A 15,304-nucleotide genomic window follows, 5' to 3' on the forward strand; every position below is an offset into this window, starting at 1 on the left:
TACTGTAGGACCATCACTTTCAGTGCAATTATGAACCGGTCATGAACTATTGGTTGTCCTAAGAGAGTTGGCTTTGTAACCTATTGGCTTTAGGTTCAAGTTTACATCTGCCAGGAATTGCAGGTGCAACAACCAGTGTGTGTGTTTTTACTGTGTGCACTTGGACGGATTAAATGCAGTGCATAAGTTTGCCTATTTTTCTACTTTCAGTCTTTTTGAAGTGACTAGTGGGTGTCACGGTGGCTCAGTGGATAGCACTGTCACCTCACAACAAGAAGGTCACTTGTTCTAGTCCGGGCTGGGCCAGTTTGCATTTCTGAGTTTGCATGCTCTCCCCGTGTTTGTGCGGGTTTCCTCTGGGTGCTAGCCCAAACACTTGCGCTATAGGGGAATTTATAAACTAAATTGGCCTTAGTGTATGGGTGTGTGTATAAATATGAGTGTATGAGTGTTTCCCCATACTGAGTTGCAGCTGGAAGGGCATCCACTGTGTAAAACATATGCTGAAATAGTTGGCAGTTCAATCTGCTGTGGCAATCCCTGATAAATCGGGGACTAAGCTGAAGGAAAATGAATAAATAAATAAATAAATGAATGAATGAATGAATGAATGAATGAATGAATGAAGTGACTAGTTGAGTTCATTTGATCCAACTTAAATATTTAAGGAAACAACAAATATTTGTAGTGTGTCAATAATATTATTGCCACAAAAAATGTCAGAATAAGTATTTATTTATTAAGAGCACTGAAATACTGATGTATATTATATTAATATTGTGCATTTTGTGATGAAATAAAACGTCTTAAAATATATATGCAAAGTTAAGTGTATATTGCTTCAGTGTATATGCTGTATATATTAGCTTTAGTATGCTTCAGTATAGTATTCTGAGTGTTAATAGCTATGAACATGATGTAGAAGTGAATTTTGTGGAAAACAGTGACTGAAAAAAATACTCTGCACATAAAAAGCCAGATGTACAAACTTTTCAAATGCAGTTCACATGTGTGATATCCATAGTATAAAGCCATATGCATGTATTTCCACAGAGAGTAAGAAACTTGGCATCTGAAGCGAGTTATATTACGATCAGTGGGATTGGGAATTAGATACTCAGCAGATGCAGTTATTGCGCTGTAGTGTCTGCTCGTTTCACACCAATGAAATGCAATCACTGAAAATCCCCTGACGTGAAACAGATCACCAGGATCCAGCATATGTGAGACTCGTGGTTTATTATTGTCTTGAGTTTAATTGAGAATTTAAAAGGGTAGTTCAACCAAAAAATGAATGGGTGTTGTCATTTACCTGTTTTGTTTTTATTAGATGTCATAAAGAATCTACATAAGTAACAAATAATAGCATATATAAAACTAATAAATGAACAATTTTAGGGGCAAATACAATTAAGTATAAACATATTAGATACAAAATCAGACAAATATTACGAGCTTACTCTGACCTGTTCATGTTACAATGATAGTGATTATACAGTAATGGGCGGGGTTAATGAACTAGGAGTAATCTCATTGGCCAGTGCTGAATTTTCACTTGCTCTAAACATTTTCCAATTTCTTTCTTCTGTTGAACCCAAATCAAGCTTTTTAAGATTATTTTTATCCATAGAATACATATATTTTTCTGAATATGGATATTAGTGGCTATAGTTGTGTTTAAGAGAAAAAGAAAGCCTTAACTCATTCATTCATTTTCTAGTCGGCTTAGTCCCTTTATTAATCCGGGGTCGCCACAGCGGAATGAACCACCAACTTATCCAGCAAGTTTTTACGCAGCGGATGCCCTTCCAGCCGCAACCCATCTCTGGGAAACATCCACACACACACATTCACACACACACTCATACACTACGGACAATTTAGCCTACCCAATTCACCTGTACCGTATGTGTTTGGACTGTGGGGGAAACCGGAACACCCGGAGGAAACCCACGCGAATGCAGGGAGAACATGCAAACTCCACACAGAAACGCCAACTGAGCCGAGGCTCGAACCAGCAACCCAGTGACCTCCTTGCTGGCGACAGCACTACCTACTGTGCCACTGCTTTGCCAAACCCTTAAGTCATACTACTTAATTTAGTAAACAGTGAGTACATTTGTCGACACTTTCATTCTCGCTATTAATAAACTATTCACTATGACTTTTGCCTCAATATGCTCATATTTTCTGCTTATCAGTAATTATTAAGGTAGTAGTTACAGTAAATTTAGGTATTATGATTAGGGATGTAGAATCTTAAAGATGCAGAATATGTGCTTTATTGGTACTAACAAACAGCCGATATCACAATAATATCAACCCAGGCTCATTCTGAATATGTACTCCTGTATGCATTTCTGGAGAGCGCCAAATATATCCCAGGAGCTACGTTTGTATGCAATATTTGTTTTCGTGAATCCATCAGAATCCGCTGTGTGCGCTTTTTCAGATCTCAAATTTCTTTTTGAATGCCATTCTTTCATTTCTTGCGTAAATCCACCAGAGGCCGCTGTTGACTGACTGACTGATCCATTGATCCAGCCTCCTCCTTCCCTAAACCCAACCAATAGTGTTTTCAAAAGCACTGATTGCCCCAATTGATTTAATACTTGTTTTTTTGTCTTTTTTTTGTCATACCTGCTTTCTGAAGCATTCTACGCCAGTCGTCACAGTCAATTCTGCTCCACATCACAAGTCTGCCATTGTACACAGCGAGCCACTGAACAAATTGGTAACAGCAAAAAAGTCATCAATATGGAGGTAAGTGGTCAGCTGGTAGGCGTGAAAAGTAGTGGTCATTAAAACATGTAGTGTTTGTTTTAAAGATCAAACACAGCCATACGTACCTCTGGCTACATAATTCACGATCTCCCGAAATGTATATAGGAGTACATTTTCAGAATGAGCCTGTGTTGCAACCATATGAGGGTAATAAACCACTAGTAAATAGTGTGAATTGTATCTTAAATTAAGGTATTAGCATATTTTTTTAAACAAACTATCCCTTAATACATGAAAAGCTGCGATCTCTCATGTGCAATGTTAAGTTTTATGCTTGTGCTTTATTAACACAAGTGTTTTCTGCTGGCACTCAGTTTGATCACTGTGTTCTCTCTGGTATGATCTGTTTCAGCTTCACAGATATTTGGCTGTGTACATTTTGTTATGCTGATGTTTATCTGGAAAGATGAAATGTCTAAACTGTCTATTGATGAAAAGCTTATAAGAAGGCCAGAGGGACAAATAAAACTCCAACAATGCAGGTATTCTGCTTTTGATTTACTGCTGATTGTTTTAATCATACTTGTTAATGCTTACAAATGTGTCTCTCTGTTACAGTAAACAGCATTTTTTTGGATTTTTTTTTATCTATCACACTTTATTTGAATGTTGTTGCTCCCCCCCCTAAAAATCATGGATGTTCTATAATATTTCAAACATATAATACAATTAATCTCAAGTGCACATACTGTAAATGCAGAGTCTTTGCAAATGCAAAATGCAAATAGATAATGTCAAATTAAGTCAAAATTACTGATGCATACATTCACCAGGATTGAAATGTTTCAGAATAAGAAATGCATTTTCATGCACAAAAATGTTGTGAGTTTGGAAAAACACTTGTTTTCTCTTGCATGTTTTTTTTTTAATTGGGATATTCAGGATGTTGATTCTTTCTGGAGGATGGTTTATGCCCAGATCTAAATATTTGACAGTTGTCTTCTCATTTGGAAGATGAGGACTTATCTTCAAAACACTGCTCTGTCTTTATTGCTGAAGATGAATTAGTGTTTGACATTCATGTTTCAGTGTGTACATCTGTAGGTCATCTGAGGCTCTCTGCCTGGACTAAAATATTAGCCGTCTACCAAGAGCATAGCATTTTAGTGCAAAATATCAAAGTAAATATTTGTCTATTATTGTTTTTTTTTCTCTCATTTTGAATTAAGATTTAAATATTTTCCTTTTTTATTATTGAATTTTGAAGTATTAGTAATATTTAATGTTATAGTGTATATTTTTAGCTTAAAATATATAATATCTTGTCCTAGAAAGTTTGCATACCCCTTGCAGACATATATGTATGCAAGGGGTATGCAAATACATATATATTTATGTATGATATATATATGAGCAATATCACACTCGTAGCAGTGCTGATATACGGCCATATCGCACTGCTACGAGTGTGATATTGCGTTTATACAACAGTTCAACATCACAATCCTGTATATAAATAAGAAAATCAAACACGGATAGTCTAAAAACACTTTGTTGTTTTTATTAGAAACTACTTTTTTCCATCATTTATTCACATCTGCAGTTGACGTCAAAACAGCAGAAGCCATTACTAATGCACCAACGTCATTTTACAGCTAGTGTTTGAATGACTCTATGTCTAAAGTGATGACAAAACTGCTGATTTTACTTACACTTTAAGATTATAAGGCTGAACGTGACATGAAATGCCATCCATCTACAGAGATATCTTCTTAAAGTGTTACAGTCTACAGTATTTCTCTGTAGCATTCAGGATTTCACAATAATTAACCACGAAATAACAACGAATCCACTAACGTTACCAGACTGCTGTTGTGTTTGCGATAAGGAAAAACGCTTAACAACACAACACACATTCCTGATATGCGAGCAAATCGGTATAAATACAACACTACAACATACAAAAAGAGAGATCATCTAATCTGTCAACATGTCTCTGAAAATCCGGGAGACTGGGGGGGAGAGGGTGCTCGGGGGTGAGGTTGAGACCTGGATACATTGGGTTCGGGCTTTGATCGGGTACTGTACCAAAGTTGGCAACCCGGGGGTGTTTAGTTTACAGACTGTACTCATGAGGGGGGTGGGTGAACTTACGGGAGTGCTTTAGAAAGAAATAAAAATGGGATGTTTGCGGGAGACTGTGTGGGCGGACCGGCGGAGTAATATACAAAGGGTAAAGAGGCTGTACGAATGTTGATATTAGCCAATCGAATTCGAGATCCAGACAGAACTGTTGTGTGTGTGTATATATATATATATATATATATATATATATATATATATATATATATATATATATATATATATATATATATATATATATATATATAAAACATTCAAATGCTAATCTCAATATTATTAGTGCCCCTAGGAATTATAGTTTTTTTGATTGGCTACAGAACAAACCACTGCTATACAAAAACGTGCCTAATTAAAATAAAATGTAAATTAAATTGCGCTGTCATTCATTCATTCATTCATTCATTCATTTTCCTTCGGCTTAGTCCCTTTTTTATCAACGTTCGCCACAGTGGAATGAACCACCAATTATTCCAGCATATGTTTTATGCAGCGGATACCCTTACAGCTGCAACCCAATTCTGGGAAACACCCACACACTCTCACATTCACACACACACAAACACACACTCATACACAGCCAATTAACTTTATTTTGTCGACCTAGCGCATGCTTGTTTGTCCTCACTGTTAAACAGTGCAAAATAATAAAAATTTCACAAGAGGAACATTCTCTTTACATATAACTAAGATATTTTATGGCATAAATTGGAATAACTGGAATTAAAACCTTTTATTTCAGTAAACATTTTGTAGGTCATATTATAATTTATTTCCCTGAGATGGGTTGCGGCTGGAAGGGCATCCGCTGCGTAAAAACTCGCTGGATAAGTTGGTGGTTCATTCCGCTGTGGCGACCATGGATTAATAAAGGGACTAAGCCGACAAGAAAATAAATGAATGAATGAATGTTATAATTTAAACAATATGTATTTTACTATTCATAGTTAACTTTTAGTAACTCTGTTTAAATAGATCAGTGTTTCAAAAGCATCACAAATCCAGACTATTTACCCTCTTCAGGAAGTCAAGCTGAACATTTCACAAAGATTTTGCATGTTAAGCAGAGATTAGTGGAAGTGGATGCAGTACAATGGTCACCTCTAAAGTCAAAGGTCACTCATTCATGTACAATATTGCATGGTTTATCTTTGCCGGGATGACAGCACCTAATATTAGACTAGATATTTTTATATTTTAACTAGGTTAATTAGGGTAAAGTTAGGGTAATTAGGCAAGTCATTGTATAACAGTGGTTTGTTCTGGAGATAATCTAAAGCCAATGCAGATTAAGGGGGCTTATAATATTGACCCTAAAATGGCTTTAAAAAATTAAAAACTGCTTTTATTCTAGCTAAAATAAAACCAATAAGACTTTATCCAGTAGAAAAAATATTATAGGAAATACTGTGAAAAATTTCTGAATCTGTTCAACATCATTTGGGAAATTCACAGGAGGGCAAATAATTCTGCCTTCAACCGTATAGTGAAATTAATAGTAAATCTTCTGTTACTGTAAAGGAAATGTTGAAAGGTGGCAGCTGTGTTTGTGTCCGGAAACCCCCGAGATGTCGCCTGCGTTTACATGCCCCCTGCTCCTCACCTATTGACTTACTTTATTAAATAAACGCCCCCGAAATCCTGCCACCAAAGTGAGTCTTTATAGGATTAGACCTGCACAAACAGGCCTCCATCAGAGCATCTCCACCAGCTCGTCTAGCCTCGCTTCTATTTCAGCCGCGTCACCAAATGAGCAGCTAATGGATGCGTTTACAGCTGTGACCTGCTGAATGGTCCACCAATGGTACTCTGCACACATGCTGCCACAGACACGTCCACTTTCTGAGCTTAAAACACACACACCTACACTAAAGCACAGCAAAAATAGCCAATCAACATCTGTGGATGAGTCAAGACGGAGATTTATCCGATATATGATTGTGGAATAACAGGAGGATTATAGGAATCAATACAGATAAAGGAATACTTTTTTGTGTTTTGTGTTTCTGAGGAATACTAAAGATTCAGGTAAGTGTTGTCTGCAGAATTCGATCACGCTTATGTTGCTGATTGTGTGTTTAATTGCACTGAAAAAAAAATATTCAAAGATGATTCCTTGGATTTACTCAACTTTTTAACGTTGAAGGGTTGTAAACAATTTATTTGTGTTGAATTTAAACAAACAAATTAAGTTGAACATTATTAAACTTAATTTGTTTGTTTAAATTCAACACAAATAAATTGTTTGCAACAGTTCTGCATGCAACACTTTTTTATTTGTAAATGTTGTTACACTGGAAAAAAGGCTGGGTTTATGCACAATCTATTTGTGTTGCGACAACATGAAGGAATCCTTCAGCTTTTAACAGAAATTGAGGTAAATAATAAACAGTAGGCTAATAATTCTGACTTCAACTGCATATATAGGTTAGTAACTACTAGGTATTTACATGAAAATAAATAAGTACAATGTAGTTATTGTGTTTTGTAATGTATTGCACAACAGTTAGGGACTTATTAGCCCCTTTAATTTTATTTCTTTTTTTATTATTATTATTTTGCAAATAATACGTTTAATTAACTTGTTAATTTTTACAAATTGAAGTGGATTGAATGTAAAGCAAATGTGAGTTTGCGTCAGGATGATGATTCACTGGCCGCGTTTTTAAGCGATGTTGTTAGGCTATATTGCAGAGTTTGATGCTGCATGGCTACTTTCGTAAATTTGGCAACAAACATTTTACATACAAATTGGAAATGTCAGTTATTTAATATTAATGTATCAATAGGATGTGAGGACTAGTTACATACCTTTCTCACTCACTATCCTTCAGCTTTGTCTCAATTCAATTCAGCTTTATTTGTAAAGCCCTTTTACAATGTAGATCGTGTCAAAGCAGCTTCACATAAATGGTCATAGTAACTGGAACAGTTTAGTTCAGTTTTTAGGGTTTACATCTTGATTTGATTTGATTTATTTATTTTCTAAAAAAATATCATACATAAAATATTTTTAACAAAAAAATACATTTCAACATGGTCGAAAATGGAGTGGGATGAAGCCAACACAATCTCACGGCAATTCGTAACTTTTTCATTTAGTGGCTAATTCGTACAAATTCGTATGATCTAATTCGTAAATTTTAGTACGATTTGCGTATCCCCCAATGACGGTTGGGTTTAGGGGTGGGGTTAGGTGCCACGCCTCCTTTTTTCAAATCTTACATTTTCTTACGACTGAACTTGTACGAATTCGTACGAATTAGCCACTAAACTGCCAAAACGTAAAATACTTACGTTTTCTCGTGAGATCAGGCTGGATGAAGCACAAGCTTATTATTTTCTTACCCCATTACCACATACATCATTCATTTATTACTTAAATCAGTGGTTCTCAAACTTTTATCATCAAGTACCACCTCAGAAAAAAATTGTCTCTTAAAGTACCACCAAAATGAGCAATATTGAAATACAGTAGTGTAGTAGACCTAGTTAAGCAGCTAAAACTCTGCACAGTTAAAAAATGTGGCAGATTACCTCAGAAATATAGGCTATTTGTCATATATGGCATATTATATACATCATTTTTGATAAATTTTGAAATGTGTGCAGCATGTACATGACATATTTAATTTCTCCGCGTACCACTAGAAGGAAGCCTGCGTACCACTAGTGGTACACGTTCCACAGTTTGAGAACCACTGACTTAAACTTATTTCTTCTTTTACTTATCTCTTCTTTTTACATGAGACATATTTTATCCTTATGGCATCCTTGACAAATTATATGTTTGATTCCATTTGTACCTTTACATTTTGTAACATATTCCCAGAGAAAAAATAAAAGTATATATACAAATAGAAAAAAGAAACAAACAGTACTGCGAATGCAATTAATTAAAATTGCATCTTATCTTTCTCTTTTTACCCTTTTTTAATCACCTTCATCATTATATTCCTTTAATATATATATATATATATATATATATATATATATATATATATATATATATATATATATATATATATATATATATATATATATATATATATATATATATATATATATATTTATATTTATACAGTATTTTAAATTGATTATTTTCCTGACGTTGTTTGAGAGTCTGATCTAGACTCTTCCATAATTTCACACCACATACAGACATACCCAAACCTTTTAAAGTTGTTCTTGTTCTCAACCTCCTAAAATTGACTTCTTCTCTCAGGTTATATCCCCCTTTTTGTTCTTCAAAAAACTTTTGTATGCATTTTGGAAGTAGTTTATTCCTAGCTTTAAACATAAATTGTGCTGTTTTAAATGTAACCAAGTCATTGAACTTGAGTATCTTGAATTTAAAAAAATGAAGGATTTGTATGCTCCAAATACCCCACATGTTCTATTAGTTCTGCATTGTACATACAGATTGTTATTATTTTTATTTATATTTAATGACAATTTGTTTACGTCAAACCAAAATTTCAATTTATAAATTGCTGTTTTAATCAACTTCATAAGTTTTGGTAAATTATGCCCAGAACAAAAAAATACTTGTATCATCTGCAAATAAAATAAACTCTGATATCTTACACATATCATTAATGTAAATTATAAATATTATTGGACCTAAAACTGATCCTTGTGGAATACCACAGTTCAGTTCAGTTTAGCTCAGTTCAGTGTGCTTTAAAATCATTACTGAGAGTCCAAACACTGAAGAGCAAATCCATCGATGGGTAGCTCTACCAATCCTGAACCATGCAAGCTAGTCGCGACAGCGGAGAGGGCAAAAAATTCACCGATAGGAGAGTGAAGAAAAAAACCTTGAGAGAACCAGACTCAGTTGGGCACGACCATTTTAATTTCTCCGCTGGCCAAACGTCTTGTGCAGAGCTGCAGTCTCAGCGGTGGAGGCTGGAAGCTGGCCTCAGCGAAGACTCGTCTGTCCCTGGAGCGTCAATGGAATCAGTCTCATGTTCTCCACTCCCCATGACCAGCATAGCAGCTGGATATGAAAACCTTAGGATCATCTTGTCGCTGGTCTTGGATCCAATCAATGACTCCACATAATCTGAGGACCTTGGGATGAGTATTCCCAGGTGGAAATAGAGAATAAAGAGAATAATTAGCGTAGTTGCTGTTCGTATATAAACAAGATGCAGAAACTTGTGTGGAAACCCGCTAAGTGATGCATTGAGTGTATGCTTTACACTTTTTTTGTCCCTGATTTATCAGGAGTCACCACAGCAGAATGAACCGCCAATTATTCCAGCATATGAATTACACAGTGGATACCTTTCCAGCTGAAACCCAGTACTGGAAAACACCCATACACACTCACGTTTACACACACTTATACACTACTGCAAATTTAGTTACCTATTATTCACCTATACTGCATGGTTTTGGACTGTGGTTTTGAGGCCGTACTTCTTTATTTTTACTTAAGTAAAAACGTGTAGTCAGTACTTTTACTTTTACCAGAGTCGTTTTAAACATGAGTATCTGTGCTTCTACTTAATTAAAGGATGTGTGTACTTTTGCCATCTCTGAAAGCAATACAGTTGTCGCACAACCCTCCACATGAACTGTGTTATTTCTGCTCATTTTAATGAAGTAGTTTGAACAAACAGCAAACATCATTTTTTTGAGTGTAGTGTTGTTAACGTTGTATGTGTTCATATACAGTTAAAGTTAGACCCTCCTTTAAAGTATTTCCCATTATCTTTCTCTTTTGGATGAAGTCTTGTTTATTTTTTTATTTTGTCTGTTAATATTATTAGCCCCCGTAAGAAATAAATATATTATTACATTTTAATTGGCTACATAACAAAACACTGTTGTCCAACGTCTTGATTAATATGTATAATATGTAAAAGAAATTGCACTCTAAAAATATTGTTTAGATAAAACAAAACAAAAAAAATTAAATAAATGAACGGAACAGTTTGCATTAATATATTGAAGTTATGAAAACATCTAACAAAATGAAGTTCAGACATCAAACTTTATTATGTTGGCCAAATCTTTTCCTCTTCAATCAGAGGCATTTTTACATAGCAAAAACCTCAAGCTTTTAAGTTGAGTACTCCAAAAAATATTTTTTTTTAATTAAAATTGAAAACAAATTCAGTTGTATAAAAAAATAACAACAAAAAGCATCAGGTGTGTGGACTTAAAAACAGAAGACAACTCCATTAGTGTGAGTTATCAACACAATTTCTTTGGGTTGCTAAAAGTTAAATATTGTTTTCAACAAGTAACACCTTAGAAAAAAAGGGCTCTCCAAGTACCATGATAATGACCAGTATTAAAATACAGTAGAGTAACAGGCCTAATTAAGCAAAAAAAATGAAATAATGAAATCTAAATATTAACTTGTTTGTTAAATATATGAGTTTGATCATATATTTTAATTTGATATTAGATCTGCTTACTGTGCATTAGAGTAGGCTTTGTGTGTTGGAAAAGCCTTTAATTAAATATAATTAAACCATACCTGGGATATTAAAATACGTGATACGCCCCAACAATCATTACAAATATGGGGATGAGATGGCTTTAAATGATGGATCACATAACAAACATTAGAAAATGTAAAATAAAATAAAAGATTTACCCTGTTAAAATCAATTTACTGATAACATCAGTGTTATGCGTTAAAGGGTTGAAAGTGTTTTCTTTTTTTACTTTAATTATTCATTGATACTTCAGCGTACCACTAGAAGGAAGCTTGTGTACACGTACCACGGTTTGAGAACCACTGGAATAAGCTAAATTGGTCATTGTGTGTGTGTGTGTGTGTGTGTGTGTGTGTGTGTGTGCGTGTGCGCTTGCATGCGTGCTCACTCAAAAAAATGTTTGTTCAAATTATTTATTTAAATTGAGCTGAAACAACACAATTCTTGAGATTTCATTAGGACAACTTAATTTTTTATGTTTAATCCACATAAATTTCACAAAAAAACTTAATCAATTTGTGTTGGGACAACATGAATAAGTTGTGTGAAACCCTGCATGTTTTGCAGTGAAGGGGCATCCATTGCACTGTAAAAAATTAAGGGTTCTACACAATTCATTCATTTTGTCCCAACACAAATTTATTAAGTTACTTAACAGTTTTGAACATATATTAAATTGTCCCAATGAAATCTCCGGAATTGTGTTGTTTCAGCTCGTTTTTAATTAAGTAGTTTGAACAAGCAAAAAATAAAATAAAATAAATTTTTTTGAGTGTGTGTAAATTATATGCTGGAATAGTTGCTGGTTCATTGCACTGTGGCGACCCCTAGTAAAAATAACTAAGCTGAAAGAAAATTAATGAATGAATAATTGATTATGTTTACAGCACAAAATAATATGATTTATAGATTGCTCATAGATTGTTTTCTTGAGTTATTGTAGTTACACTCAAAACCGTCTGCTGCTTGTTCAAACTACTTATAAAAAATTAGTTGTAACAACACAATTGTTTCAATCACAATTTGTATTATCTTCAATCCACTTAAATTTGTAAAAAACAATCAAGTTAATTTATGTTGGGACAACATGAAGGAATTGTGTGAAATCCAGGATTTTTTAAAATAATGCTAATAAAGGACCTGACTTTCAAATATTCAAGTTGCATCATGTATGCTAGTTCACTTAACATGATACATGTATGATAAAGATACACACAACATGTTGTTTTATTTTTGTCCTTAAAATCACCTGACACCTTGTTTACACCATTTGTAAAGCTGCTTTGTTGATTTCTTGTGAAAAGCTCTAAACAAATAAACTTTTGATAAGCATTTATACAGAAATTGTTAAATGTCTAGTTGAATTTATTACTTATTTATTATGTTTTAGTCTCGTTACATTGTTTCAGAATGCTTAAATATTTTTCAAATGTACTTTCCTGAAATGTTTTGTTTTTAATCTTTTTAAGCAGATTTAATATTAAATTGTCAAATCTCAAAGTGCAAAGCGCAGGGCGCAAACGCTTTCAAGGCGTGTTGGAATCCACTTTTGCTAATTTAAGGACGGAAAATTTGCTTTGCGCCATGGCGCATGGTCTAAAAGGGTTGAGCTTATTCTCTTAATGAGTTATAGGTGTGTTTTGAGAATAAAACAAACAGAGTCTCATCTCCCATTCCCTTTAAGAGCCAGTTGCGTCATGCCACGGGTGTATTTGCTATTTACATGACGTAAAGTAAGTGTAAGTGGAAAAACTGAGCATTTCACTAGCAAGAAAACAGTTAAACAGAGCATCTGCAGCTCGAGAATGAGAGATAAATTATTACCTTTCACTTTCACTCTCATGGATAGGGAAACCTTTACGCACAGACATCAATTAGCCTACACATAATTAATTTCGTTTGTTAAGCACAAAGATTTGTTTCAAAACTATTTCTAAATTCAGTTCTAATGTCCAGCAAACGAATAAATGAACAATAATAACAAAATGTGTTCAAAAACCTGAGTTATATCCTAAAACACATGCTGTGCCCCATATGGTCTAAAACCTGCAGGTGGACAAATCAGCTTGTTTTTAATAAAACAAATATAAATATGCAAATAATAAATAATACTGCTAATAATAATAACATTAAAAGCAAATTGAATGAGCTGAAAAAGCCCCCAAGATGAAGAAAGCATGAAGGCAGTGGTTTTTAAATTCATGTAGGCTAGAAAAAAATATGTTTTGTAATATTTTAATCCTTTATATATATATATATATATATATATATATATATATATATATATATATATATATATATATATTCTTTTTTATATGTAAAGATATTTGCGTATTGCTCTACATCTTGTGTGTATTAGGCAGTGTGTAATCGAGGCGCAGCTCTGCGCCGGACAATAGACCGGCTTTGTTCTGGCTAAAGAACAGACTATTATAGTTTCTCAAAATAGTAACGCACCAAAACACGCCTGCTTTTTTAGAGCAGAACGCCTATGGGCGCACATATGAGTGCAAATGCCTTTGCTATTTTAACAGCTTGGTGCAAAATGTCAAAATGACTCTTGCGCCGAGCTGAAACTAGCCACATTGCCACATTGCGCCGGGTGTATGATAGGGCCCCATGTGTGTTACTTGTTTTGTGTGATGTTTATGAATTATGTGCTGCACCAATAGTTGCCCATTGACCTTATGATAATAATAATTTTGACTTGAATCTTGACTTGATAGAAGTATAGAAATTATATATATATATACATACACACACACAGCTGAAGTCAGAATTATTCGCCACCTTTGAATTTTTTTTCTTTTTTAAATATTTCCCAAATTTCATTTTATTTTTACTTGAATAAAAGCAGTTTTACATTTTTTAAACACCATTTTAAGGTCAAATTATTAGCCCCTTTAAGCAATATTAGTTTTGCATTGTCTCCAGAACAAACCACTGTTATACAATGACTCACCTAATTACCCTAACCTGCCTAGTTAACCTAATTACCCTAGTTAAACCTTTAAATGTCACTTTAAGCTGTATAGAAGTATCTTAAAAGAATATCTAGTCTAATATTATTTACTTTCATCATGGCAAAGATAAAATAAATCAGTTATTAGAGATGAGTTATTAACACTATTATGATTAGAAATGTGTTGGAAAAATCTCTCCGTTAAACAGAAATTGGGGGGAAAATAAACAAGCGCTATAATAATTCAGGTGGGCTTATAATTCTGACTTCAACTGTATACAGTAAGTACAATGTAAAAATGTATGTTCATAATAAGTGTGTCGTACCAAATAATTTAATTAAATGTAAGTAAACTTAATATAAATTTAGACCAAATATTATACTGGTTGTCTTTTGAATTCTTTTCAAGCATTTAAGCTTAAATAGGTCAAAAATAACGAAAGTAAATTGCTTAAATAAACAGTATAAATGAAGTTGACTGTATTTTATTTTCATTGGATGCTTTTATTTAATCAGATTACTCTCTTTGCAGTCTGGATGGTGAAGACCTTCAGCTCTTCAGAAACACAATGAAGGCTCTGCTGGTGTCTCTGCTGGGGTTTAATCTGGTTATAGTCATGGGGTGAGAGATTTTACCACAATAACATACTCATTTATAATATTAATTTTTCAGTCAAGCTGTATTATATCAAGACCCTTGACACTGAGCATTAACCATTGAACCCTATATGGCACTCATTGAAATACACTCTCAGAAATAAAAGTACACGAGCTGTCACTGGGGTGGTACTCTTTAAAAAGGTACACATTTGTACTTAAAGGGTCCATATTGGTACCACAAAAGTATATGTTAGTACTTAAATATTTCAATAGTGACTCTTTTGTACTTTTTAGGTACTAATATGTCCCCTTGAGGTATTAATAGGGACCTTTAAGGTACAAATTTGTACCTTTAGAAAAGGTACCACCCCAGTGACAGCTACTGTACCTTTATTCCTTTATTTCTGAGAGTGTCGTGTCG

At 33.9% G+C, this 15,304-nt stretch overlaps 2 protein-coding genes across 3 annotated transcripts in view; both read left to right on the forward strand.

Annotated features, from left to right (window-relative positions):
• katnip (katanin interacting protein) overlaps positions 1-15,304 on the forward strand; it is a 1,410,884-nt gene that overhangs the window by 472,736 nt on the left and 922,844 nt on the right. The window lies entirely within an intron of this gene.
• The window catches only part of sspo (SCO-spondin), a 188,443-nt gene that overhangs the window by 18,514 nt on the left and 154,625 nt on the right, over positions 1-15,304 (forward strand). The window contains exons 3-4 of one of the 2 annotated variants that reach the window (XM_087307978.1): positions 3,137-3,266; positions 14,816-14,905. In XM_087307978.1, the coding sequence (XP_087164104.1) occupies positions 3,137-3,266; positions 14,816-14,905 (220 nt within the window). Of the gene's footprint in view, positions 1-3,136; positions 3,267-6,741; positions 6,892-14,815; positions 14,906-15,304 lie in introns of those variants that run through there. The other variant, NM_001442551.1, reaches the window with a different exon arrangement.

Source organism: Danio rerio, chromosome 24 (assembly GCF_052040795.2).
Source record: "Danio rerio strain M-AB ecotype USA chromosome 24, GRCz13ab, whole genome shotgun sequence".
In the NCBI taxonomy this organism is placed as follows: Eukaryota; Metazoa; Chordata; class Actinopteri; order Cypriniformes; family Danionidae; genus Danio; species Danio rerio.